Genomic DNA, 27,964 nt, shown 5'->3' on the forward strand with positions numbered 1-27,964 from the left:
TGGTGCATCCCTCCAGCAGACTGTCAGCTCCCTGAGGGCAGGGACTATTTCTGATTTTATCTTGGGGTTCCCCACCTTGTTGAACTGAATTGGATCCCTCTCATCTGTGACTGTCTCCCCCCAAGCCTCAGAGCACCGGGCGAATCTATAGGTACTCCCTGCCAACAGAACCAAATGAAGCCAAAGCCGGTGCAATGGAGCCCGATGAGGCCTGAAAATTCAGGTAGGAACCCAATGCAGTTCTCCAATCTTTTCTCCCCAGGAGCCCCATTCACTTCTAACACTTTTTCCCTTTTGATTAAACAGCAAAACAAAACAAGAATTAGTAAATAAATGAATGTTTTCACTTATGGTTAAGAGGGCCAGCGGGTGGATGGGTGGGGCGGAACCAAAAATGCCATTACACGTACGCCACCTGGTGGCAATGGATTTAACTGTAGGCTTACGGGGTGGGGAGGGGGTGGGGGGGCGGGACTCGAGTGTTTTGGAACTCAAATCTACGAAGTCAGTAAGAGAGAGTGAGGTTACCTACAGTAGCAGTTTGTTCTCTTCCTCTCACTGCCTTGAGGATCACCATCCTCTCATCCACCCCCTTTTCCAAATGAGAGGCTTTGTCTTCTCTCTTCCCCTCCTTCCCCTAAAGCCAAACAAATCGGAACACCCAATGCATCTAGGAGGAGTATATACAGTGCCCACCCCCCACTTAAATCCACAAATCCATACAGAAGGATACCTGCCACTTGCATAGTGACTTAATTTTCAAATGTAATATTATTTATATTTTATTGCATTTTTATTTATTTTGTTAAATATTTCCCAGATTTTAATCTGGTTCGGGACACTAGGGAGTCCCTCCCGACGACATGTTTTACACCGCTGGTGTGGTATAGAGTATACTATACTATATACAGTATAGAGCTGACAAAGCACTTCACATACATTTTCACTGGAGTCTTGCCACAGCCCTAGGAGGTAGATACTGATACTGCTGCTTAACAATGGTGGAGAAAATTATAAAGCTGTCTGATTAGGTCCACTACAAATTTATGTTACATAACCTCAACTGGACCCTCACTGCTGCACAGCAATATATCTCCATACCCCCATATCAAAAATACTTCCATCATTAACTAGCTCATTCTCCACAGTGGCTCTTTCAAACCTTCACATCCCTTCTCAAACTCCACCCCTCCCCCCTGCTCCTCTCTCTCCCACCTTCTCAGCTGAGAATGTTTTTTTTTTTTTTTTGGTTATTTGGCACGGCAATTGCGGTTAAGTGACTTGCCCAAGGTCACACAGCTAGTAAGTGCGTCAGGTGTCTGAGGTCGGATTTGAACTGAGGTTCTCCTGACTCCAGGGCCGGCGCTCTACTCACTGCGCCACCTAGCTGCCCTTCAGCTGAGAATCTTGACTCATATTTTACTGAAAAAATGGAAGACATTTAACTACAGCTCCCTCCTCTCTTACATCACCTGGATGCTTTCAGCCATCTTACATAACAAGGTGACCCTTCTTTTTGCCAAGGCAAACCCTTCTAACTGTACAGATTATCCCATTTCATCCAGTGGTGGGATTCAGCTGTTCACACCGGTTTGGTAGAAGCAGTACCTAATTTTAGGTTAAGTTTGGCAAACCGGTTGTTAGCAGGGTCCCGGGGCCTGTGAACCATTTGTTGGGGGCGGGGGGCTAGCTACACCTCAGCTCAGTTTCATGGAGAATCAGTTAATTTATTTGAATCTCACCACTGATTCCATCCCATTCTCCCCTAACTGCCCCTTCTAATCATTCCCTTTCTTTTCGTCTTCTAGCTGCTTCCCTGCTGCCCACAAACATACTCATGTCTCCTCCATCTTCAAAAGACACTCCCTTGATACATTCATGCTGCTGTCTTCCCATATCTCTCTTTTGGTGTCTAAACTTCTGGAGAAGGCCACCTACAATAGATGCTTCTATTGAGTAGAGTTCATTCCCTTTCCTCTCACTCAACTCCAAAGTCTGGCTTCTGACCTCATCTCATCAATCAATTGAAACTGCTCTCTCCAAAGTTACCCAAAAGCTCTTCATTGCCAAATCACTTAATGGCCCCTCTTCGATCCTCTTTCTTCTTCTTCTTTTTTTTTTTTTTGCTTTTTTTTCTTGGGCAGGGCAATTGGGGTTAAGTGAGTTGTCCAAGGTCACACAGCTAGTACATGTGTCAAGTGTCTGAGGCCAGATTTGAACTCAGGTCCTCCTGACTCCAAGGCCAGTGATCTACTCACTGGGCCACCTAGCTGTCCCAGTCCTCTTTCTTCTTGACCTCTATGCTGCCCTTTCCACTATTGATTACTCTCTTCTCCTTGATCCTTTCTTCGCAGATCTTGGTTCTCCCTCCTACCTGACTGCTCCTGTCTTCCTTGGTGGACCTTCATCCATGTCATGCCCACATCATGTGGGTGTCCCACAGACCTCCACCTTGGACCCTCTTCTCTTCTTCCTCTAGACTATTTCACTTGGTGATCTTAGCGACTCCTGCAGATTCAGTGATCATTTTTATGAGCTGTTTTTCAGATCTCTTGTTAAAGATTTATTTAGTCTTGCATCTCCAAATTCTCAAAACAGAATTCCTTAGCTTTCCTTCTTCCTAATCTCCTTCTTGCTGTCATTTTTGGCCACTCACTCTCCCCTTCTGACTTCTGTTGCCAATTTTATCTTCATAACATCCCCTGAAAATGCCCCCTTCTCTCCTCTGCCACTGCCACTACCCTGGTAGCGCCCCCTCACAATCGCTGCTGGTGGGTCTCCTTGCTTCAAATTTCTCTCCACTTCCAGTCCATCTTCATCCACTTGGCTGTCAGGATGATCTTCCTAAAACACAGAGCTGACCATATCACCGCCCCCCCACACATACACCTCCAGTGGCTCCAGGATCAAATATGAAATTCTGTTTGGTGTTCGAGACCCGTTATAATCTGTCCTCGCCCAGTCTTCTTCCACCTTCCATCTCACCACTTACTTTTCTATCCAATGACACTGACCCCCTTACTCTTCCTCACACAAGCCATCTCCTGACGTTGGGCACTTTCTCTGGCTGTCCCCCACGCTGGCAATGTGCATATCTGCCTCCTGGCACCTAAAATCCCACCTTCTGTAGGACACTTTTCCTGATGCCCCTTAAATGTCATGCCTTCCCTCTGCAGATTATTTCGAATTTCTCCTGAGCTTTAGGAGAGTCTCCTGAGACTCTCCTCAGAGTCTCTGAGCTTTCTTTGTAGCCCCAAAGTTTATATTGACTGACTGAGGATCCTCTTACAGACAGGGAAACTGAGGTTCAGAGCCTTACCCCTAGTCAGCAGTATCAGAGGCCGAATTTGAACCTTGTTCCTTCACTGCTAATCAAGCCACTTTTCTGTCTGTAGCAGGCATTTCTACAGCACTAGGTTTGTGAAGACACTTGCCATCCGGTATCTCATTTGTACCTTACACATCAGTGAGGTAGCTACCAGAGGCACCAGAGAAGGAAATGGAGGCTCTCCTTGGACTTGTCCAGAGTTACACAGGTGCTGGGCATCCCAACCCCAGGATGTGCACAAACTGCATTAATGCTCAATCCCTCCCTCTTCCTCCCTTCGAAAATGGGAGCTCAATGACTTTGCCCCCACACCACAATGCCTAAAACTAAAGATGATACACAGTAAACACTTAGAGATCTGCATCTGAGAACACATTAGAATGGATTGGGCGGGGTCCGAGGTTTTAGGCTGTGGGTAGGTTTAACCCACTCCCCCCACCAAACACCTCCCCCAAACAAAATAAAGAGGCAGGGACTGCATTTCAAACACATTTTCTTTACTGAGAGGGTGGGAGAGGACAGAAGGGCCCAGCTCACCCCCAGCCCCAAGGAGGAGAGCTAAGGCACGTGGCTTCTGTTGAGTTTCCATCCACAAGTGATTGTGTGGCTTTGCATAGTTGATCTCTCTCTCCTCCTTAGTACACTTTGGCATTGGGGAGGGGGCAGGGGAAGAGATGAAGGGACCCCTCACAGCATCTGTCTCCTCCATGGAGGGTGGGGGTGGGGGAGGGGCAAAGTGGTTTTGGCAAGCAGAGGGAAATACTTCCCCCTTCCCTAGGTCCCTCACTTCAGTGAGGTGGCACGGGGAGTTGGCTGGTTGGCTGGTAGGTAGTTGGCAGTGTTAGCTGGTGTCAAGGGGAATTGGGGTGGGCCCACAGCTACTGGTGACAACCTGGGGGGGGAACTGGCCTACACGAGCAGTGTCCCCTGCTCCCCTTCTCCATCCCACCCCACCCCCCAATACTGACACACCAGGGCAAAAGCATGGGCAAATCAAACCCTTCATGCCAACAGAACTGGGCAAGGGAACACTTCCCCAGCCTCTGTCCCTACCTCCCCATCTCTCTGGTGGAATACTCACATTGGCAATCATCACATATATTAAACTGGATAAAATAAATTACTTAAAAAAAAGAGAGAGAAAGACCAAAATAGCACTACGGAGAGACAGAGAAAAGACTACATTCTCATCAGCAGGAAATACTGGGCTCTTCCTCTTGGGGTGGGCGGGTGGGCAAGGGCTCTTTGGAACAAGTGGTGTCAGAGAAGATTGAGGAAGTGGCCCCCAGCTGGCCAGGGGACTACTCAGTTTGGCAGAGAAGCTGGGTGGTGCTGGGAAATCTTGGTGAGAGCAGGGAGAGGAAAGAGGTTCACACTTTGGAGAAGGGGGAAGGGACAAGAAGGGCAGTGAGAGAGGATCATGGGCAACACGCAGCCTTTCACGTGGACTTTGGCTGGCAGTGTAGTGGGAGTGGTCCCAGGCTCCCCACTCTCCATACCTGTCTTGGCACAGAACCGAATACCTCTGCCTTCATCCAAAAATACTCACTGAGGATGCTTGAGAGAACAAGCAGGGCCACACCCCGACTCCCCCTCCTCCCACCCCGAAAAGGAAAGGACCCTGGCTACATACATGCTATCTACTTCACAGTTACTAATTACCAGCCAGCCCCCCTCCCCCTTCCTCCCTCCAGCTAATACAGACCTGGGGCAGGCCAAATCCTTGGCTGGGCACATGGCACAGTTATTAAGGAGAGTATCCCTTCCCCACACACCTCTCCCTCACCAGGAAACAAGTCCCTAGTCAGGGAGGGGCACCAGAACCACACAGGGTTCTATCTATCTCTTTGGGAGGGGAAGGGCAAAGGAGACCCCACGGCTTCTTGCGTGAGATCTGGGGAGATTTGTGCAGGAGGGGATCAGAGTTAGGGAAGGCTGTGGGCTTAGGGACACAGGACAGGAGTGTCCATGGATATTTGGCTATAGGAGGGTCTCCTGGGCCAGAAGCAGGCCCCGGCTGAGGCCAAGGCCTCAAGGGCAAGGGCAGGAGGCCTGAGATGGGTCAACACGGTGGAGGTCAGCATCCTCACCCAGGATCTCACAAAGTTCACTGAGACGTTCCTGCATTTTGGGGATGCCCGCCAGCTGCTGCTCCAAACGCTGCTTTTCTTCCCTCAGAGTTAGGCGGGTGGCTGTATCAAGCTTCTCAAATTTCCAGCCCCCTTCACCGTCAAACTGCAGCAGGTGTGTATGATACTTCCTGTAGGGTGAGCAGGAGGAAGCCAGTGGGCAGGTGGCCAGAGCCCTCGGTATCCCTAAGCCGGCACCTCCATTCTGTACTGTCCCCCTTTCATATTATCTCCATCATGCAAACAACTCTCCCCTGTCTCCTCTGTTCCCTCTACCCAAAGGGCAATCCTCCATGCAGCTGACTGATTCCTAGGTGAACTGGATCTTCGCAAGGGCACTGTGAGCCCTGACCAGAAACGTGTGGCAGCCAACTGGAGAGGGTCTCTGCTCAGGACTCAGCTGGTAGAAGGTACCCCACCTGGAGCTCAGTGCTCCTTCTGGGGCAGGAGGCACCTACCACAGGGAAGGCCGGTGGGTGATGGAGAGCAGGGCGATGCCAGCATCCTTGGCAGCCTGGAAAATCTTGCCCTCCACATCAATGCTCACGGCACTCGTGCATTCATCCAGAAGTGCGTACTTGGGCCTGGAGGGAGAGACAAGGAGGAACACAAACCCTTCCTCTTTAAACAAAATCCCTTCTTATCCTCACTGCTGCTCAAACACCTTTCCTGGCATTCATTCCCCTTGCCCTGAATGTTCATCAGAAATCCTACCCACCCTTCAAGGCCTAGTTCAAGCCCATCTCTGCTAGGGGAAAGACCTTATGAAAGTCACTCAGTTACCCACTCTAGGCTTCAGTTCCATCACCTGGAAAAGGAAGGGGTTGAGGCACCATGATACAACAGAAGGAAGGCAGGATTCGGAGTCACAGGACCCAGGTTAAAATCCTAGTCCTATGATTTACTATGCTGTCTTAGGCAGGTCCCAACTTCTCTGGGCCTCCATTGGTTTTCAAATACTAACTGATGTCCAAGGCCCTTCCACTGTTGATAGGAGAACTCAAGGACTTTCCTGAGAGAGAACATCTGCCCAGCCTGGCCTCAGTGGATCTCCTGCCACTACAGAGTGGAAGGGAGGGCAGAAGGGAGGCTCACAGAAGGCCCAGGCTCTGCTCTGGGACCTGGGTTCCTGGGCACAGGCAATGCTTTTTGGCTTCACAGCACATACCACTCTCGAGACATTTGGGATATTTTTAAAAAGAAGGAATTCCAAAGGAGATCATTTTTCCTGCTAACTTCCCAGCATCCTGAAGGCTTGTAGCCAGACACACTGCTATCACTGTCCTCCTTTCTAGGGCTCAGTGCTATCCATTCACTCTTCACTCACTGGCCTAAGTCTGGGCTACATGGCTTCCCTGGTCAGAGACTAGGCCTGGGTAGCCCTCCCCTCCAGGTTTAGCACAGTGCTACAGGTAAGAGGGCTTCCTATGGGGCTGCATTTTAATGAAGAAGAAGCCTCTGAGGACCCTTCCAGGGCTACACCTCTGGTCTCAAGCATCCATGAATGAGGAAATGGATCAAACTCCCAACCACCTAGAACAGGTCTGTGGGTGAAGGGATACCAGAGCCAGACCACAGCCTTTCTGGCCCTGGCCCAGGGACCCTAAGGTCTACCATGTCACAATAGGTATGGGTCCCCACCTCCTGGGGTTGCCCCCTGTCCCCCGGTCCCTTATCTGAGAAGACAAATGGAGACAAACCATCCTGAAATATAGTTTTTCTTTCCAACTTGGACTCTCTCTCAAGGGAATGATTCTCCCACTCCCCTCATCACTTTCTTCTATCTAAGATACTGGTTCCCAAAGTGGGTGATACCACCCCCCTGGGGGGCACTGGAATGTTCCAAGAGGGTGGAAGTAGCCTTGGGTGTAATTGGGGGATGTTGAAAGCATAAGGAAAGAAGAGAAGAAAATTTTGAAAGACCGTTTGTGCATGTTTCATCTGTTGTGTAACAAAGTTAAAGTCACAGTAATTATATTCTTTTCCAGATAAACACACAAAATGCATATTACAATTGATCAGTGGTCAAGTCCACCGACAGGTCTCTACAAGCAAGTGTGTTGTGCATTGTTGGGAAGTCCAGCATGCGTCGGCAGGAACATGTGCATGTAATGACTTGTTTACGATATGATAGCATGAGGTTACATGACACAATATTGTATCATCAAAATTTCAATGCAGGAAAAAAACCACAAACTTACAATAAGTTACTAAATTTAAGATGCATCATTTAAAACAATTTATATTTTTTGAAATAATGCAAATAAAAAAACATTTAAGGGTTAAAGTATATTTCCAGGGGAGCACTGAGTAATTCTTTTTTGAAAAGGCAGAGGGTAGTATGCCAAATAAGTCTGGGAACTTCTGATCTAGGAGAACAAAATGGCCTGCAGCTTGGCCTCAGCCTCCCTTCAGCCAGCTCTGGGGCCTTTTGTCTTGGTTCTTTCCATATGTGGATACCCCAGAGGGAGAGACCAATATACCAAGGGATTGCCATCTCCTACTACCCTGCAGGCTCCCAGCCACTCTCTCCAGCACAACCCCAACTGACCTGTGGTAGAACATTCGGGCCATTCCAATTCTCTGCTTCTCCCCACCTGACAGGACATCCTTCCAGTCACAGGAAGCCTCCCAACCTGCAGAGGAAGGAGAAGGAAGAGGAGGCTTCAATGTAGTTCAGTACTGTGCCTAGCCTTGTGCAAAAAGACACCATTGCTCCTTGTCCTGGGGCTTGGGCTAATAATAAATAATAGCATTTCTCTAGTACGGTAGGTAATAATACTTGGCATTTCTATATTTAACATTTGCAAATGCTTTACTCAGATGATCTCATTTGACCTTTCCAGGTCAGTGCTACTATGAGCTCCATTTTACAGATGAGGAAATTGAGGCTGAAAGATGAATTGACCTAAGCATGTGAGGCTGGACTTGAACTTGGGGCCCTGGCCACCGGGCACCACCTGGCAGCTTTATAAAATACTTTGCTTACAACAACCCCGGTGGGAGGTAGTTTGACCCTCATTACACTGTACAGATTGTACAGTGACTTGTCCATGATCGACGAATCAATAAGAATTTATTAAGTGTCTCTCGCTGTGCCAAGCACTGTGTCGTACCTGGGGTCCCACAGCCAGGATTTGGCTCTGAAACCCAGTCATGGGAGTCCAGAGCAAGCATGCTGGCCAGGGGGGCAGAGGTGTTGAAACCGTTTAATCAACAGTATAAAAACAAGTGGTTAAACTGAACAGAATTTCGAGTCAAAAGCTGGTCTGGACAATAAATGCTTCTGGGCCCCGAGCTGGCTTTCACATTGAGGTCCTCTGATTCCAGAGCCAGTGTTCTCCTCTCTATGCTTTCTTCTTTCCAACAGAGACAGAATCAGTATGAGAACTGACATTACTTAGTATCCTCCCCTCCCCGGAATGCGCCTGGCCTTAAAGGGCCAGCGAGTAAGTAAAAGGAAGAATGAGACTGATGTATGAGTGGGGACCCAGGGGGAGCCTGTTTGTAAAGCTCTTAGCACATAGTAGGCATTGACTAAATGCTTATTTCCTTCCCCTGGAGTGGTGGAGTAAGAGTGAGGAAAAATGGACAGATGTGGCACCACATCACTGGCCCCTTGTCTGGGGGCTGCTCCCCTTCTGCCACCCCAAAGAGCAGAGTGGAGAAGCCCAAGTGACAGAGTATCCTGACAGCTTTCCCTTGTGTTCGCAGGAATCTTATGCTCAAGAGTTCACAGGCTCCATTCCCTGTGATGGGGTATGAAGATAGCTGCTGGCTGTCCCGACCCCCGACTGTCTCTTCTATGTCCTCTGATTAAGTCCCATGTGTAGGGAAGCCCCTTGCCCAACTTCTAAATGAAAACGGAGATCAGGACTAGAGCTTCCTCAAGGAGAGAGAAGAGCCTGTCCAGGGTGGGGAAGCTGGCCAAAAGCCAGGGCATAGTTGCCCAGGCCACCCTGGGAGGCCAACACGTTCATCTGTTACCATGTATTGGCCAGGGTGGCTGAGAGAAACGCAAGACAACATGTGCTATCTATGCTGTGGAAAGACAACTCCTGTGTGCCTGGGGATGCTGGATGGGGGTGGGGCCACCATCAAGCCAGGACCTTCCCCGATCCCTGAGCACTCACCTCCTTCTCTCTGGACAATGTGGTTGAGGTTCACAATGTCCAAGATGGCCTCCAGGTAGCGATCAGAATAGCCCTTCCTTTTCATGTCCTCTACTGTGTCAGGATAGATCACCTGGTCCCTCAGAGAGCCCACTGACATGTAGGGCCTGTGAGAGACATACAGGAGTGGGAAGGCTTTAGCTGCCCACCAGTGAACTGGCTTGGCTCCTTGCCCTGCCCATGCCATCCCAACGACCAGCTCGGTGGCCCTGGCTGGTTCTGTTTGGGACACAGAGGCTGTGGAGACCTATGGTCTCACTCACCTCTGGGGGATGTAGAACATGCGCTGTGGTGGGGGTTTGTAGAGGACTCCAGCATAGGCTGGCCAGAGTCCACCTAAAATCCGGAACAGGGAGCTTTTGCCACAGCCGTTGGGGCCAGTGATGAGCAGGTGCATGCCTTCTTCCACCTACAGGGGGAGTCACAGGAGAGGGAGGTCTTGTGTACTTAGGGAGACTTATATTCCCTCCCCATTTTGCTTTTGAGGAAAACCATCCTGTTACCCACTGCAGCAAGCCTGACAGTCAAAGCCTTCCATGACCCAGCCCCATCCCGCCGTCGGCCACCCTCCAACACAGATAGGCCGCTCTCCTTACGTGGCTCATTTCTACCTCCAAACTGCACAGGTCATTCCCCTTATCTAGAAGGCTCTAGGCTTCCTTCCTGGCCCGACCCTTTGCAGGTTCCACCTCTCTCAGGAAGCCTTCCCCAGCAATAGCTGGCTCCTGCTTACCATGTTCTCCCCCATTTATGAGTGCTACCCACAGTGCTGCTGGGCAAAAATTTCGCATATAGCATGCACTAAGTGAGCATGTGCTGTCTTTCAAACCCTCTCCCCCCACCCCCATCCTTCAAGGCCTAGCTTGGGCCTACCCCCCTCCATACACATTGATCTCTCCCCTCTCTTAAATGGTACACTTCATGTTGGCATTAGTTGACTTAACACTCAAGTGTTCTCTGCTTCCTGTTCAGGAGATGGGAAGCTCCCTGAGAACAGGCACTGAGAGCTCTTTTCTCTCGTTTTCCTCCTCGACAGCCCCAAGCTGGACTCCATCAACATGGAATGACTGATCCGCTTGGGCCCTTTGCCAATGCTGAGTCTCCGTAGTGCATATAAGAGAATTTCCCTTGCAAGCAGAACCCAGCCTTTGGACTTACAACGCAGCAGACTTTTTGCTCATAGGTCAATGTGTGATGGGTGTGAGGGCAGGAGGTTCAAAGGGTAACGGGTGCTAGCTACTGGCTCCCCACAGCACAGGTAGACAAGTCTGTCTGGAAAGTGGGAGGAGCTGACCTGGATCTCACTGACAGTAGGAGTATAAGCGGCAGCAGCCAGGCTCAGGGACCATTGACCCTCTCTTGACAATTATCAGCCTCCTTGATCAATTCTGCCCTGCTGGCAGCACACGTGACCTTTGGGATGCTCACACTGAGCATGGAGCCTGGGGCATCGCTTTGCTGCCAACACATATAGGTCACAAGTGCCCAGGCCTGAGGTGTTTTTCTGGGGAAGCCCTCTTATCCTCAAATTATAGAGCCATAGAGAAAACCTTGAAGCCAGAAGGAACCTTGGGAACTATCTAGACTAGACAATTGGTAACAGAAGCCTGGGACGCACAGCTGATGGTTGCCTGCCTTCACATTCTCCCTTCTCGCTGCCCCTGGAGAAGCTCTTTCCCCTGTGCTAGGGAAGAGCCTGACAGCACACAGAACCTCCAGCTCCCCTGGGCCTTGGCCTACCCTGATGTTGAGGTTGGCCACCACCACGTCTCCTGTTGGGGTGATGATGGGGATGTTCTCACAGATGATCCCCTGCTCCACATCCACTACCTGGCCTGAGGGGAGAAAGAACAAGGAAGGCTGGTTACCCTGAGGATGGCAGGCAGTGGGGGGTGAGGGGAGGGGAGGGCTGAGGAGAGGCCTGTGAAGGCACTGAAGAGCCTTCAGGCCACAGCTCCCTGGGAAGCCACTGAGAATCCCACTGAGTTGTTAGAGGACGGAATGCCAGACAGGCCACGCTGCTGAGGGAGGGAGTGACCATGAGCTGGGACGAGGCCTGCCTAGGAGGTCCTTGTCGGTCCTTTCATAGTGTCTACTGGGGGTCCCCAAGAGCAGAGCCATCATACCAATGCTCTGGAAGCAGGAACAGCCTCTCCCTTGCCTACCTCCAAGTCACGTCTCAGCTCCCTTGCCTGGCTCTCCAAACCTCATCCATAGTCCTCCAAAACACATACATACATATGTTCTCACACTCACGCACACTTGAACATACACATGGACTCACATATATGTATACTCATATACAACTCACACATATACATACACATTCAGCCACATGGGCATACATGTTCACACACACACACACATGCTTGAGCATCCACATGCAGTAACAGACGTACTCATACACAACTCATACATACCTACACACAGATAGTCACACACATTCTCACACCCACATACACACACACTCACATACACCTCACATATTCAGACGTATACTCATACCTGTTCTCACACTCACACACACATGCACACTCACATATACCTCATACTCACACATTCAGATGTATACTCATATACGTTCTCACTCACACACACATGCACTCACCTACATGCCCACTCATATACATCACACTCACACATTCAGATGTGTACTCACATATGTTCTCACACCCACATACACACACACTCACGTATTCAGACGTATACTCACACCCGTTCTCACACTCACACACATGCACTCACAGACATGTACACTCGCATCCACCTCACGCTCACACACATGCACTGCTACAGCAGCTTCTCTACCACCCTCATCACACACCACACTCATCCCCCTGTCTGTGCCTCTCCTTCCCTGGAGTATCCTAACCTGTCTCCCTTCCATCTCTCCAAATCCTCCACCTCTCCTCCCATCCCCAAACATTCTTATTTAGACATTTCTCTCCTACCACCTATCCAAGTGGAACCATTTACGCATCATGTAGACTCTATCTTAGATCATTTGCAATTGTTCTTATATATACACCCGAGCTCCCTAAGAACTTACTTAGAAGCCCCAGAGGACAGGGCAAGGCGGGGGGATCCTGCGGCCTCGAGGCCACACGTGGCCTTCTAGGTCCTTGGGTGCAGCCTTTTGACTTGAGTCCAAATTTGACAGAACAAATTCTTTTATTAAGGGGATTTGTTCTGTGAAGTTTGGATTCATTCAAAGGGCTGCCCTTGAGGACCTAGAGGGCCACCTGTGGCCTTGAGGCCAGAGGTTCCCCAGGCCTGGAGTGTGATGTAGGACTGATGTCTACACTGGAGGACAGACTGATGCCTTGCTTGGAGTTCTATGTCCAACACTTGTGTGGGGTACGCTGACTGACTCTAGAGGACTTGAACTTTGCCCTCCCCTCTCCCTGAACTTTGCCATTCAGGGGCAGAAGAAAGAGCAGGTCAGAGACAATTCATGGGCACTCTCAGATGTGGTATGGTACTAGGGTAGGCATGCTGAGAAGACCATGAGCTTGCAGCCTCATGGGGGGCACACATACAAGGCATATAGAAATCACATGCAAATTAGCATTTCAAAGCTCATAATCCACAGGTCAGCAATAGGCTATCAGCCTGGGGCAGGGTATACAAGTGTGTATACACATGGGTGAGTGACTGCGTGAGTGCACTCAGATCATATGTAAACATCTGTGAGTTTGTGCAGTGGCTGGTTATGGGGCATCTACAGAGAGAAGCTGACAGGGATCCTACAGGGCATATGATCAACCAACCACCGAGCAGGGATTCCCTGACAAGAGATCATCCAGCAGCTACTTGAAGACTTATCATAACTATCCATAGCACTGGATTTGGAGTCAGTGCACCTGGCTTACTAATCACCTTCTCACAGGACTCTGAGCATGTTAGCTTTCTGGGGGTCGGTTTTCTATCTGAAAAATGAGGGCACTGGACTACTCACAACCCCTTTTCAGGTTTCGGCAGCATTTGTTGGTGCTGAGTGGGCGTGATGGCATGCACAGTGTAAAGTGTTCAGAACCAAGGATTTTCACCATGCAGCTTGGGTGAGTGCTGCCAAAAACACCTCGGATTCATTACATAATTGATTTTTAATTAATTTTTGATTGTTGATCATTCAGAAACCTTTTACAGTTGCCAAATTTTTCACGATCCCATAGTTTAAGAAGCACTGGACTAGATGACCAGTAGCATCCATTTTCCCTCTGATCCCTCTAATCCTAGTTACCCAGCGAGCCTGGTACGTGTAGCAACAGCAGCCATGAAGAGCCAAATGAGGGTGACAGATAAAGCGAGCTCCCCTAGGAGTGCAGGGGGAGGAGGTCTCTGCACCCAACAGGCCACTTAGGAAAGGCTTCACCAAGGAGAGGAACCTTGAGATGGGCCCTGAAGGATGGAGGGGATCCAGAGGGACAGAGAGGAATTAAGAGGGTAAGCAGGAACCAGATAAGCTTGGTCTATCCCAAGCAGGGGCAGAGAGGCATGAGTGTGGAAACACAGGACAAAACTGAGTTGTAGGGGACATGAACAATAGACTTACAGAGTTAAGACTATGTGATGGGCAACAGGGTTGATGAGTAGGAGTGACTCAAGATAGAAACCATTCAAGAAAGACAACAGGTGCTTGGTATGTCGATTCAATGAATGAATGAAAGAGGACAGAAAGTGGGTCCTTACCTTTGATTTTCAGGGGCCCCTCCATACGCACCCCATGCCTCACAAGAGCTCCAGTCCTGGCCGTCGCTGGGGAGTCCTCTAGCTCCCCAGGTCTCCTGAAGCTACCTCGCTGGACATCCTCGAACACTTGGAACATCTCGTACACTCGGGCAGTATAGCCGGCCAGCTCTGCCACCTGGGGGGCGGGAGGGGTGGGGAAAAGTCAGTCTTGGCTTGGCACTCTGGCAGGAGGCCCAGAGCAAGCTGGGGGCAAGAGTACCTCCTTATAGGAAGACATAACTCTCTCGATAGCATCTGCAGCAGCTGTGAGCAGGTTACGGGCGATCGTGAAGGCCTCAGTGCGCTCACTCACCAGGTCCTCTTCCTTCATCTCCAAGGCTGCTTTCTTTACTGCCTCTGAGTCTATATGATAGGGACGGGAGAAAGGTAGGGAGTTAACTACAGGCCTTCTGGGAGGCTCCAATCCCACCTTTGCAAATCGATCTTCTAATACTTCCCAACTGCCTCCTGGACAGTGTGCAAACTCCTTGGATGGCTATACTCAAAGCCCTCGGTAACCCGGGCCTGACCTACTTTACAGCTGCCCCACTGCAAGCACCCGTTGCTCCGACAAGCCTGGTTTTCTCATTGTCCCAAATACACCTTGCCTCACATGGCTCTGTCTCCAAGCCTACATGTCTTTCAAGGCCCAGCCCAAAGTTGATGCCACCATGAAGCCTTCCCTGCCAGCCCAGGCCCCAGTGTTTTCTCCCTTCTTTGAACTTCCAGGACACCATCTGAATCATTTGGCATTTAACTCCGATAGCTTTTCACATGTGAGAGGCTTATCTCCCTAGTTTGACTAGAAGCGTCTGGGGTGGGGCAAGGTCTGTGCTGGATCCTTCTTTGTAGTCAGTCTGCCTTCCACAGCATGGCCTTACCTTGGGCCTCAGAAATGGAAGCAGACAGAAGCGGCAGACCCACTCGTCCTCCCTCGTTCCCTCCAGCCAGTTCTGGGCTGAACATGGGCAGTGACTACAGTGGGGCTCTCAGAGAATCCCAAGACAGAGCCCAGTATTTGGAGCATATTCATTCCCCAGCTACAGTGGGCCTGACTTTGTGCTCCTCAGGAACAGGGCCCACATTGCCTATTTCTCTTATAGTTCCATGGTGCAGAGTACTGGACTGGGCACACAGTTAGGGCTCAAAATAGACCTGTTTAATGACTGGCCAACAAGGAAGGCTTAGTGGAAGGAGAATGGAGCTACTCAGTAGTTTTAGGAGATCCAGGTTCTAGTCTTGGCTCTGCTATTTTATTTCCCCACCTCTAAAATGGGGGTAATAATCTCTGCCCTACCTCTCTTACTAGGTTGTCATGAGGATCATCTGAGACAATGGAAATGGAATGGACAAACCCAATGCTATGTTAAAGAAAAGGCTCATTGGCCCAGTATATGGAGAGGTGCACCACCTCTGCGCCACAGCCCCCAATCCTTCTTTGGGTGGGTCAGGTAAGAAGGCAGCTTTATGGCCTGAAAGAGTCAGAGGGGCACAGGGAGTGTGAATGACCGAGGGCACTCTGTGAAATCCCTTTGGCAAGAGACTGAACCCAGAGGGATTTAGCTAGCTACCCTCTGGAGGTGCCCTCCCTGGACCAAAGACTCCAGGGCTGAACTGATGATGAGATAGGTATATTTTTGGCTAAGGAAAGAAAGAGGCCTGCCATCATATCATATAAAGGGCCACTCGGGGGCAATGAAACCAGGCTACAGGAATCAGCAGTCACTGCCTCTGTGATAGGTGTAGTGTTGAGAAGTTCAGTTTGGAATCATGGGTTCTGGGCACTGGAACAGACCTCGGAGATTATCTAGTTAAAGCCCTTCCTTTTCCAGATGAGGAAGTGAAAGCCTAGCAAACATACACCATGGTGGGGAGGGGAGAGGGATCATGGAAGACAGAGGGGAAGAATTCATTACAAGAAGTTACACTGCAAGTCTGCAGGGTCTGGAGTCAAAAGGCAGCTGATGCCCATGGAAAGAACATTGGAGTTGGGAGTCAGAAAACCTAAGTTTGGGTTCCAGCTTTTCCACTTAGCCATGCAATCTTTAGTGAGACCCTTCTGACCGTCATCTGTAAAGTGAAGGGGGTGAGCTGGTCAATCTCCAAGGTCCTTTCTAGCTCTAACATGCTATGATTCTATGGTCCTCCATGGAATGTATTGACAAGTATGGAACAAGGACTCTGAAGAGGGGGAAGAATGGGCCACTGCCTAATGAAACAGTAAGATGGAGAACATTCCAAGGCACCATCCACTGGGTAAAAGGGACAACCACATACAGGCCCAGTAAGGTCAGACATACGGGGGAACAGAGCCCTCGTGGTTCAAGCAAGGCAGGGCAGGGAAAGGAGAAGACAATGCAGGGGAGGGTAGCAGCAGCAGTGGCCCATTAGGCATAATCAGGCCCTGGTAATCTCCTTCCAGGTAAGGCCTCTTCAGGTTATCTGCATGTGATCAGGAAGTCGCTCCTGAAGACTCTGGGAAATGAGCCATTTTATCAGGAGGAAATCTACCTCTTAAGCTAAGAGGCTTTGACTCTGCCTATTTAATCATCTTGCAGTCTGCAGTCCTCACTGGATGCTGAGCACTACCTTTTTTCATGCCTCTGTGACTTCTCTTCTCTACTAGAGAGTGAGTTTTATTTATATATCTCTTATAGTGCCTTGCATAGAATATACAGTTTAATGTTTGCTGAATGAGTAGATGGTACTCAATAAATATTTCATAGTCATAGAATGTCAGATCTGAAAGAGAACTTAAAGATCATCTAGTCTGACTCTCTCATTTTACACGTGGTGAAACTGAGGCCAGAAAAATGCGTGCGTGTGTGTGTGTGTGTGTGTGCGCGCGTGGGTGTGTGCCTCTTTCTCCCCAATGTTTGACATAGTTCTAGAAATGCTACCTATAGTAATAATGAGAACAAAATCAAAGGCATATACATTAGCAAAGGAAACAAAACTATCCCTATCTGCAAGTGACACAATGATATACTTAGAAAACCCCAGAGAATCAGCAAAGAAACTGAGATAATGGCTTCAGCAGGGTAGCAAGATGTAGAATAAATCCACAAAATCACCAGCACTTCCATACAATATTAACAGACTCCCAAAGAAATAGGATAAATCCTGTTAAAAATAACTATTAAATGCATGAAATATTTGAGTTAACCTACCAAGACACACCCAGGATTTATATAACTAAAGCTACAAAACATAGTTGGCAGAAATAAAGGGAGACAAATAAGTGGAGAGACATTCGCTGCTCAAGGTTAGGCCATGTCAAAATAATAAAAATGACAATACAAGCTAAATTCACTTACATATTTAGTGCTATACCAAATTGCCTCAGAGACAGTTTTTTTAGAGCTAAACAAAATAACAGAACAAAAGGTCTAGAACGTCAAGGGAAATAATGAGAAAAAGTTTTAATGAAGGGTGCATAGCATTAATAAACCTCAAACTATATCCCTTCCTGCTCAGATACTACTTGCTCTGGAAGGATTGGAGAAAAGACTGAGCTTGGGGTAGGGTAACATTTTTCTGAATAGCAGGCAGCAGCTATCTACCAGGCTTATCAGGTCCTTGATCATTATGATTATACAGTGTTAACAAGCCTGGCTCCAGAGAAGAGTTAAGATAATGTACTTCTTTCCCTTTTTTTGCAAAGGTAGAGGATTATAGGTATGGACTATTATATATGCTTTCAGACATGGTGGATATGTTGGCTGGTTCGGCTGACCTTTTTCCCTTTTCTTTCTTATTCTTTGTTACATGGGATAGCTTGTTGTGCATTGGAGAAGACAGGGAAATATTGGGAAATGAAAGCAATGTAAAAACAAAAGGTAGCAATAAAAATCAAATTAAAAATTATACAGTGGTCAGTTTCTTTTTTGTTCTATTTATATTATTATAGTTATCATATAGAGTTTTTCTGGTCCTACTCACTTCACTCTATGCCAGTTCAGAGTGATGCCAATCAAAGAGACAGAGGAAAAAAGCGACTCCACAAAAGCAATCAGCTAGTCAATAGTGTCTGCCAGTATAAGCAATATTCCATACCCACGGTCCCTAAACTCAGTAAAGCAAAGAGGGAAGGGCTTTTTTGCACATCTTTCTGGCATCTGTCCTGGCTTTGGTTACATTTTCGGTTCTTTCTGTCTATGTTGTTGTGTTCTTGTCTAATTGTTTGCCTGGCTCTGTATCCTTCACTCCGCATAGTTCATATATGTCTTCCCAGGCTTCTCTGTAGTCATCATATTCATTGTTTCTTATAGCACGAGGATATTCTATCACATTCATGGACCACAACTTGTTCAGCCATTCCCCAACTGATGGACAGTAACTTTGCTTCCAATTCTTTGCTATCACAAAAAGTGCTTCTATAAATATTCTGGTGGAGATGGAGCCTTTCTTTTTGTTAGGGACCTCCTTGGGGCATATTATGCCTAACAGTGGGATCTCTGGGTCAATAAACATTTTAGTCACTTTTGTTTTAGGATAAGTCCAAATTGTTTTCCAGAATATTTAGTCTAATTTCCATCTCTCCCAACAGTGTATGAGCCTGTCTTCCTGCAGCCCTTTTGAAATTGACCATTTCCGTCTTTTGTTATTTTCACCAATTTGCCAGGGTGAAGAGTTTTCAAAAGAATTGCAAACCATAAGTGACCACATGAAAATACGATCCAAATAACTAAGAGCAAGAGAAACGCAAATCTAAACAACACAGAGGGATCTCTTCATGTTATGCAAATTGGCAAAGATTAAAAAAAGATGGGAATATTCAGTATTACATGAACTGCAAAGTGGTCTAACCATCATGGACTTCAGTTTGGAATTATACATACTTTCTTTTATCCAGCAGTTTCACTACTGGGCATATGCCCCAAGGAAGTCAAAGACAGAAAGAAAGGCCTACATACACCAAAATATTCACAGCAGTACTTTTCTGATAATAAAGATCTGGAAACAAAGTTGTTGCCTATTGATTGGGGAATGGCTGAAAAAAGCTACGGTATATTAATGTCTCATTTTGTAGTGAGAAATGACAAATATGAGTTCAGAGAGAAGGAAGTGACATAGAATGAAGTAGGCAGAACCAAGAGAACAACATAAACAATGATACCAACAAGTTAAGTGGAAGGTGGAAGATCCCTGAAAAGAGGCAATAAACATATCTCCTTCTTCAGGGCAGAAAGGTGGGGTGGAGGACAACTAAAGCAGACCCTGGCAGCTAGGTGGTGTGGCAGGGGATAGAGCACTAGGCCTGGGGTCAGGAAGACCTGAATTCAAATCTGGCCTCGGACACTTCCTGGCTGTGTAACGCTGGGCAAGTCACTTCACCCTGTTGGCCTCAGTTTCCTCATCTGTAAAAATCTGGAGAAGGAAATAGCAGTATCTTTGTCAAGAAAATCCCAAACACTGTCTTAGTAGAGGCCATTTGTGCTCCCTATGAGAGGATTCTATCTGAAAGAGGTAGGAAAAGACTGTGATGGAAAAACAAAAGGCATCCATCAATGGTTTAATAATGAAAATAAATTGTGTGTATGTATGTGTATGCACATATGCGCACTCATGCCTGAGTATGTCTGTGTGTCTGATGATGGGTCAAATGGAGCTTTTTATACACAATTCTGGTGGTTTGCCTGGGAAAAGGTACAAAGGTAAATCTGTGTGTTTGAAATGAAAAGAAAGAGAAATTGGGGAAGGTGGAGAAGATGTGTATACAAGAGCAGAGAAGTAGACTGAAATGGAAAGGTAAGCTGATTTTTTTAAGCCTGATTTAGTATAAAGAGTGAGGCCTGGACCAGGAAGGAGTCAGGAGAACTAGGCTCTGTTCCTGACCCAGCCATTAACTGGATACAGGGCCTTAAGCCAGTGATCACAGATGCGGAGCAGGCATGGTGCTTAGAGTTCATCTGGTTTTTATAAGTGAGCAACTCAGAGGAAAAGTGACTTGGCTCAGGTCACATGGGGAGCAGATGGGAGCGCTGACAGCTGAACCCAGGCCCCGACTGCACACCTCTCCCCAATTCTTCTCCAGTCCCAGTGGGGGTCACATCTAGAGCTAGGCCTTTTTGTGGGTTCCTGCTCCCAGACCTTCCTTCCCACAGCAGTCCTCTTACCTGACTCTGAGTAGCCAGTAGCAGTGATGATGGGTACCGCGACCATCACAAGACCTGAGGCACTCCACACGTACTTCATGAGAAACTGTTCCAGCATGACATACCAGAGCCGCTCCAGTAGAATGAGGTTAATCTGGGAAGCCAGGTCCCGGTAAGAGTGCTGCAGCAGGGCCAGCTCCACCTGCGTGAAAAAGAGGCTCAATGAGGGCTTGCCCACTCCCCCTGCCTTTGGGGACCGACTCCTGCCCTCGGGGAGCAGCCTGGGCAAGTAGCAGAAGATGCAGTCAGTGAGGGGTTCTCATAATCATGTGACTGGATAGAATCAAGACCAGGGACCCTTAACCTTCCTGGTGTCCTGGACCATTTGTGCAGTCTAGCAAAGTGATGGACCCCTTTTCAGAACCATGTTTTTAATGCATAAAATACACAGGATTACAAAGGAAACCAATTATATTAATATTCAGTTATTTTTAAAAAAGTTCATCTTGTGGAAATCAATGCTGAAAACTAAAAATATTAAATAAATAATAAAATATAAAATAAATAGATAGACAAAATTTTAAAAAAAGTTCATGGAACTTAGGTTAACAACCTCTGGTCTAAATCAATCTTCTCATTCTTAACGGAAAGGGGAAGGGAGAGAAATCCTTGACCATGGTGGCCACTCAGGTGTAAGGGACATTTACAAGTCTCACTTCAGAATCAGGATAAGCACATGGAAGTATGCGTACATACTCGACATATTTATATACACACACACACACACACACACACTGTGTGTGCATCCACAGATAGTCCCCAGCTCACTAAGGGGTTTTGTTCCCAACAGTTCTTTACAAGTAGATAGTTTGGAACCATGGTCACAGCGTTTCCAAGTGGTATGAGTCAACAGAAATAATGTTAAATGTATATGGTGGTCATATTCTTGGGCCAATCCACAAAGCTCTATTTAACCCACAACGTCACTAAATGAACACTCTGACTAGGACTACATTTGTACCAACTGTACTATCTACCATATATAACAATTTCTGTGAGAAAGCTCTTTCCAAGGCATTACTTGGGAAGCCAAGGACACATCTATTTAGTAACAAAGACTCATTCCCTTCCCCTCCAGTCTCTTATCTCCTGTACAGGCCAAGACAACTTTCATTTCAAAGGCCCTTTTAGGCCCTTCCAACATATGTATATCTATTATTATTCCCCCACCCCCTTGGTTTACAGATGTAGAAACTCAGGAGGTAAAGTAACTTGGCCAAGGTCACACAGCTGGTAAACATCAGAGCCAGGATTTAAACTCAACACTATTTCCAAATTACCTTCTTGTCACAGAATCAGGACAGGGAGAGGAAGGTGAGGCAGAGAGGAGAGAAGACCATGGACTTAAGATCTAGAAGTGTCTTTAGAATTCATCTAGTTCTTACAGATGAGGAAACTGGGGCTAAGTGACTTAGTGCAGAAAGGGGAAGGAAGAGAGAATAGGATTTTCAGTGGTAACAGGGAAAGGAGGAGGGAAGGGGATAAGGGCCCTGGCAGCAGGAAGGGGGTGGGGTTCCCCAGTAGTGCTGAGTCCAGGTGGAAGTTACAGCTGGGAGAGAAATCCTTGACCATGGTGGCCACTCAGGTGTAAGGGACATTTACAAGTCAGACTTCAGAGTTGGAGTAAACATATGGAAGGTAGGCCTCACTGAATATCTTGGCTCCCCAATACTTATACCACTGAAAGAGACAGTCAATAATTATTATTATTGTTATATTATTATAATAATTATTAATTATCTGAATATATCAATAGAAAATACCCATGCCACAGGTAATCCAAAAGAGAAGATAATGTGAAAGTCAGTTCTAGTTGGCTTTGAAATGGTATCTGTACTGTATGTCCCAAAACTCTTAGAGCAATTTTAAGCTACTAAAGCTTAAACTATACATATATGTATGCATATAAGTGTGTATATTTATGTGTATAGCCAAGAAATGTCAAGAGTATACCTTTTATATGTTTACTCTAAGAGTTAAAAAAACTGGGAAAAGGAGCTTTGTGATAATAGCAGAGAAAGCCCTGAACTGGGAGTCAGGAATCTGGGTTCTAGTCCTACCTTTACTGGCCTTGCACATAAATACACACATATACGTATGTGCATGTGTGCTCACATGCACACAAGCAACATGGGACAAAAGTTACTATACAACTATATTTCTTTCCTGAACTCTTTCACAACACAATATATACAAGGGAGCTAGTTTAAATTCAAAATAAATCACACTGAACTGAGCGTCATATCAAGTAGCTGGTGCATACACCAAGTAACAACCGCAGCTTCTAGAGCTCCTCAGTCACCTGGAGCTTCTGCCCCCCACCCCAAATATCTTCCAGGAGCTGATTTCCCCAGGTGGGTCTATCAAGGACTGAGACAGTGGTCACGTAGTGGTGATATGCCTTAGTCTCACCCTACTAAGCTGACCATTACCTTCTCCAATACTGCTCTGGAGAGACCAAACTTGAAATCCTGAAGCTTGGCTGACTGAGCCCTCTCCAGGCACCTGGTGCCAAACCTCAGGCAGCCCTGCTTGCTGGCCTCTTTGATTTATCTCTGATCCACTAGCCAGTGTCCACCGCATCTCCTTTTTCTCTCACCTCCATCAACAATCTTGGCAGCTGACCTTGACTTCACCTTTTTACAGAGAATGTGGTGGCAATCCACAGGTAGGTCCCTCAACTGCCCTCCTCCAAACAGCTCTGTTCCTAGCCTTTCCTCTAATCTCAGTCTGGCTGGCCTCCCTCATTCCAGTCTCTTTCTGCTCCAACTCATCTTTCACACACTGGGCAGAGTAGCCTTTCTAATTTATGACCCTAATCAGAGAAACAGTAAAGTCGGAGTCAGGAGCCCTGGCTCCAGCTGTGTCCTCAGGTAAATTGTCTCTGAGCCTCAGTTTCTTCCAATTTATAGTCTCAGAGAATTGCCTGAGCCACTGTGAGATTAAATAATTTAGGGTGGTAGGATTATTGATGTGGAGCTGGAAATAACCACAGAGGCCACCTTGAGCTACTCTTTCAGTTTACAGATGAGGAAACTGAGGCCCAGGGAGGTTAAGGGACCTACCCAAGTCACACAGGTAGTAAGGAACAGAGTCAGGATTCAAATCTAGTTCCCATGACTCCAAATCCATTGCATCATGTTGCTTTCCCAGGATCATGCAGCCAAAATATGTCAGAGGTAGAACTCAGGTCTTCTTCCCAGCCTAGCCCTGTAGGCTAGAAGCTAGAGGTTCTTAACTTTTTTTGTGTCATAATATTATTTGATAGTCTGGTGAAACCTACGGACTCTTTCTCAGAATCATGTTTTTAAACGCATAAGATCCATAGGATTACAAAGGAAATAAATCATATTGAAATGGTTACCCCAATATTTTCAAAAGCAAATTCATGAACCCCGGATTAAGAACCCCTGCCCTAAACTTTGCCGCTTTAATGTACTCTAACTTATACCGTAGTTATTTGTGTATAAGCCTTCTAACTCTGTACCACTCAGAGCTCCTTGAGGGCAAGGCTGGTGGTGGTTTTCATCCTTGTATCCCCAACAGAACCTAAAGTAGGGACTGGGAAATGATTATGGAAGCAAACTGAGGCAAACACAGCTGTAGCCCAGTTGACTCCTCCTCTAATTATCTGTGCTATAAATCCAGATTGTCATAGATTGGATTGATCTTGCTGGGAGCAAGTTCTACTAGTAAAGACATGAGTCTGCATTCTCTAAGCACTCTCGATTCCAGAGGGCATAAGGGGATCCGAGCCTGGTGGACAATTTAGCTATGGGTACTTGGCCAAGCAGCTCTCCTTCAACACTGTCTTCCAAGGGCTCACTTTCCTGGGGGAGACTGGTGGGCGGGATCTTAAGTCCTATGCCCTATAGTTCAAAATCTTAAGGGAGGGCCAGGTCCCTCTCCTGGATATTCTTCATTGTGGTTCCCTCCGACTTCTCCAAAGGTGAATCTTTTAAATACTTAACTGAGGAGGGTGGATATGATGCCTCCCCCTCCCCATCCCTCCTACCTTCCTACTTCCCCCACAAGCCACATGTCACCGGCCAAACAAACATCAGGAGAAAGGCTTCCCCAAAGTACATAGCTTAGTACGAAGGAATCTCAGCGAAAGACCGCCCCTTCAGGGCCCCTCCCCACTAAGGGCTCAATGTGAAAGTACGTAGAGGGGCCGGGGGACTGTGGAGATAGCTTTTCCGCCGCACAGGGTGAAAGTGAAACAAGCACGCTGGCGCCTGCGCATTGGAGCCCCCAGCCCAAAGAAGGGAAGAGGAGGAGATAGAGACAGCGTTGGCCTGGAGTAACCTTTCCCGGAACCCTAGGATTATGCCTTTAAGGCAGGGGCTAATTCCACCCTGTTAGAACATTCCAGAGGCCCTCGCCACGGGCAGTGAAAACTAGAACAGATCTTATTCCTGATCTTTATGCCGGGGGCAGACTCTGCCAGGGGAAGGCAGGGACCCAGGCTGATCCGGGAGCCAGTCTCCCCGGGAGGATGGTGGGCTTTGGCCAGGGCTTCGGAAGGGCGGTCACCCTCCCGTGGTAGGGAAGCATGGGCAGGAAGTGGCCCACACCAGCCTAGTCTCCCGAGGGGCCCACTTGGGGTGGGGAGAAGGAGTTCAAGATAGCCTTCAAGTATCCAATTCCCTAGCGAGAAATAGGTTATAGCAAAGTGTGGGAGGGGGAAAGGGTACAAGGAGAAAGCTGGCAGCTGAGGCCAAGACAAACAGGAGTTACACAATTTCCCGGTGACCTCTGTCGACTAGGTCTGTTATCTCAGCATCCCCTCATTCCCTCCTTTTCAAGGAAATGAGGAAGGGGTGGGGAGGGCACCAGAGCCCCAATCTGGCTGACAAACTTTGCAGGCAAGGAGCCAGGGAGGTACTGGATCCCAGAGAGGAGGAAGGAGGTCAGAAAAGGCCTGACCCACAACCCCAGATGGCCAGCCTGCGCTGGTGCCGCTTGTTAACCTGCTTGGGTCTGAGTCATTCTTTGAACACCCCCGCCTTCCAGAGGCCCATCCGAGGACTACCTGGGTTTCAACAACAAAGAATAGGGAGGGGTCAAACGATCAAGGAGCTGGGTCTTGATTCAACCAGCTCAAGTCACATGGCAAAAGGCAGCTCTCCATTACCCCCTTTCCCTGGCCCCAAGCTGCCCTCCTTCCTTCATTTGGGACCAACAACATCCCAGATTTCCCAAACTTTAAAAGCCCTGCATTCTGTCTATCGGAGTGCTTCTGACTGCATTTCTTCTTCCCCACCCCTTAGCATGAAAGCCAAGAGCTTGGTCCTCAGAGAACACATCCCCAGTCCTTGGCATCTTCCCAGTTCAGTCATTAGGTTAGACAGACCCAGCCCTGGGACCTCCTGGGGCTCTGGGCAAAAGGGAACTTGCCCTAGAGCACGAAAGACTGGGAAGAACCTCAAGGAACAAGGCTAGAGGGGGCCAGGCGGGGCTCTCAGGCATTGAGAGAGACAAGCAGAGGCTTGCATGGGATGCTCTAGTCTGAAACCGCTAAGATTTTCTGGCAGCCAGTCTTGAGAACAAAATAAACAGAAGTGTAAAAGAAAGTAGCAGTTTGTAACTTAGATGGAGCTGGGAAAGAACCCCTCACTATCATGATGTTCCCCTGTGTTACCCCAGGGGCACTTCCCCTACCCTTACACACACACACACACACACACACATCCAAGACATACTCCTATGTCAATCTCCGACTTTTCCCAAAACCTCCCTTTTCTTCAACCAGCCACAAACAGTCTGAACCCCCCCCCCATTAGGTTCCTCCTTCATCACTAACCCCAATACCCCTCCCCCCTTTCCTTCCTCATTTCTGCCACCAACTCCCAGGACGGCTGAAACCTTTCCCCAACGTGGGCCCAGTCTCCCCTGTCACCCTCCACACCCCCCACACCCCAGACTGCTGGCTCCCTACCTCGTGGCCTCCGTAGAAGGCGATCTCCTCTGAGTTGGCCACCACTCGCGAGTGCATGTAGCGCAGCTCCCCTTTGCGGCGGGCCTCCTCAGCCACCAGCTCCCCAAACTTGGGGGAGCAGGCCCGGAGCACCTTGGCTGTGAGGAAGACCACCAGGCCTGCAATGGCCGAGGGCCAGGATGTGCTGGCACCCCGGGAGCGAGCCGTGCGCAGCAGGGTGTACGAGGTCACAGCCACGTCTAGCAGAGGCTTGGTCAGGTTGGAGTAGAGGTGGGCCACCGAGGCTGCGAAGGCCACCACGTCCTCAGTGAGGGACTGGTCAGGGTTGCGCAGGCGGCCGTCCATGTTGCTGACTCGGTAGTAGGTTTGCTGGCTGAAATAGAGGCGGTAAGCGTGCCCCACGAGGCGGCTGCGGAAGGCCAGCGCCAGGCGGCCCTCCAGGTAGCGGATGGCGCTGTTCACGAAGGTGGCGGGCAGCGCGATGAGCAGCCACTGCAGCAGCTGCCAGCTGAAGGCCCGCGGCTGCTTGCGCACGATGCAGCGGGCCAGGCGGCCATCCAGGCGGGCCACGTACACGGACAGGAAAGTGCGGCTGACCAGCGCGGCCGTGTGCAGGCCCAGGAGCGCCGTCTCCCGGCACAGGACCTTGGGGAACAGGAGCCGCAGCAGCCACATGAGCCGGCGCAAGAACACGCGGTTGGCGCTGGCGCTGGTACTGCCGCTGGCGCCGCTGCCCGCGGGCACGGCGGCCGAAGAGCCCGAGGCGCTGCGGGCCGCCGCCTGGCCCTGGGGGCCCCGCGGGGGCGGCGTCGCCAGGCACTGGCGGACCAGGGGGTAGATCTTGTGCGCCCCGTAGGCGGTCAGGGCCAGCACCACCGCCAGGCGCCGCAGGGAGATCGCCCGGGAGGGCCGCGCCGTCGAGAGCACCGGCATGGCGCCCGCCTGGAAGGGTGGGCACGCGCGCTTCTAGCAGAGGCTGCTGGGAAGGTTGCCCGGGCAACTAGGGCCCTGCGGGCAGGCCCCCGAGGCCGTTTCCTAGGTAACCAGGGGTGCAACAGGGCGTCCACTGAGGTGGTTGCCCCGGCAACCAACCAGGTATCCCTGTCCCTGTGTCTCTCTTCTATCAACCTGTGTCTCTCCTCTGTCTCTCTCTCTGTCTCTCCTCTGGGTCTCTCCTCTATGTCCCTAGCTTTCTTCAGTCTGTCACTCCTTTCTGTCTCTGCACTTTTCCTCTCTTCAGTTTGTCTCTCCTCTCTCAGTCTCTATCTCTCTTTCTTCACCCTCCTCAGTCAGTGATCCCCACCCCCCCGGACAGCCTCGAGGACCATGTAGGGTCAGGATTTGGGGTGGAGGGGGTCCGGGGAAGGGAGTGCTATCTTCTCTTCCTCCTCCTCTTCTTCTTCCTCCTACTCCTCCTCCTCCTCCCAGGGCGCGGCCCCTCCCCAGGGCAGCAAACTCGACCGCTCCTCAGCCAGACTGGAGCGACAGTGACTCCGCCACCGGCC

The 27,964-nt window shown here is 48.9% G+C and overlaps 1 protein-coding gene across 1 annotated transcript; it reads right to left on the reverse strand.

Annotated features, from left to right (window-relative positions):
- Positions 1–3,808: 3,808 nt before the first annotated feature.
- On the reverse strand, positions 3,809–27,916 carry ABCD1 (ATP binding cassette subfamily D member 1). The gene is made up of 10 exons (XM_036740474.1): positions 26,460–27,916; positions 20,480–20,660; positions 14,581–14,723; positions 14,322–14,496; positions 11,370–11,464; positions 9,893–10,038; positions 9,591–9,736; positions 8,009–8,093; positions 5,916–6,041; positions 3,809–5,588 (listed from the first exon to the last, which is right to left on the reverse strand). Exons 1-10 carry the CDS (start codon positions 27,390–27,392, stop codon positions 5,360–5,362), a joined length of 2,259 nt encoding a protein of 752 aa, XP_036596369.1. The 5' UTR covers positions 27,393–27,916; the 3' UTR covers positions 3,809–5,359.
- Positions 27,917–27,964: the final 48 nt, after the last annotated feature.

Source organism: Trichosurus vulpecula (genome assembly GCF_011100635.1).
Source record: "Trichosurus vulpecula isolate mTriVul1 chromosome X unlocalized genomic scaffold, mTriVul1.pri SUPER_X_unloc_1, whole genome shotgun sequence".
In the NCBI taxonomy this organism is placed as follows: Eukaryota; Metazoa; Chordata; class Mammalia; order Diprotodontia; family Phalangeridae; genus Trichosurus; species Trichosurus vulpecula.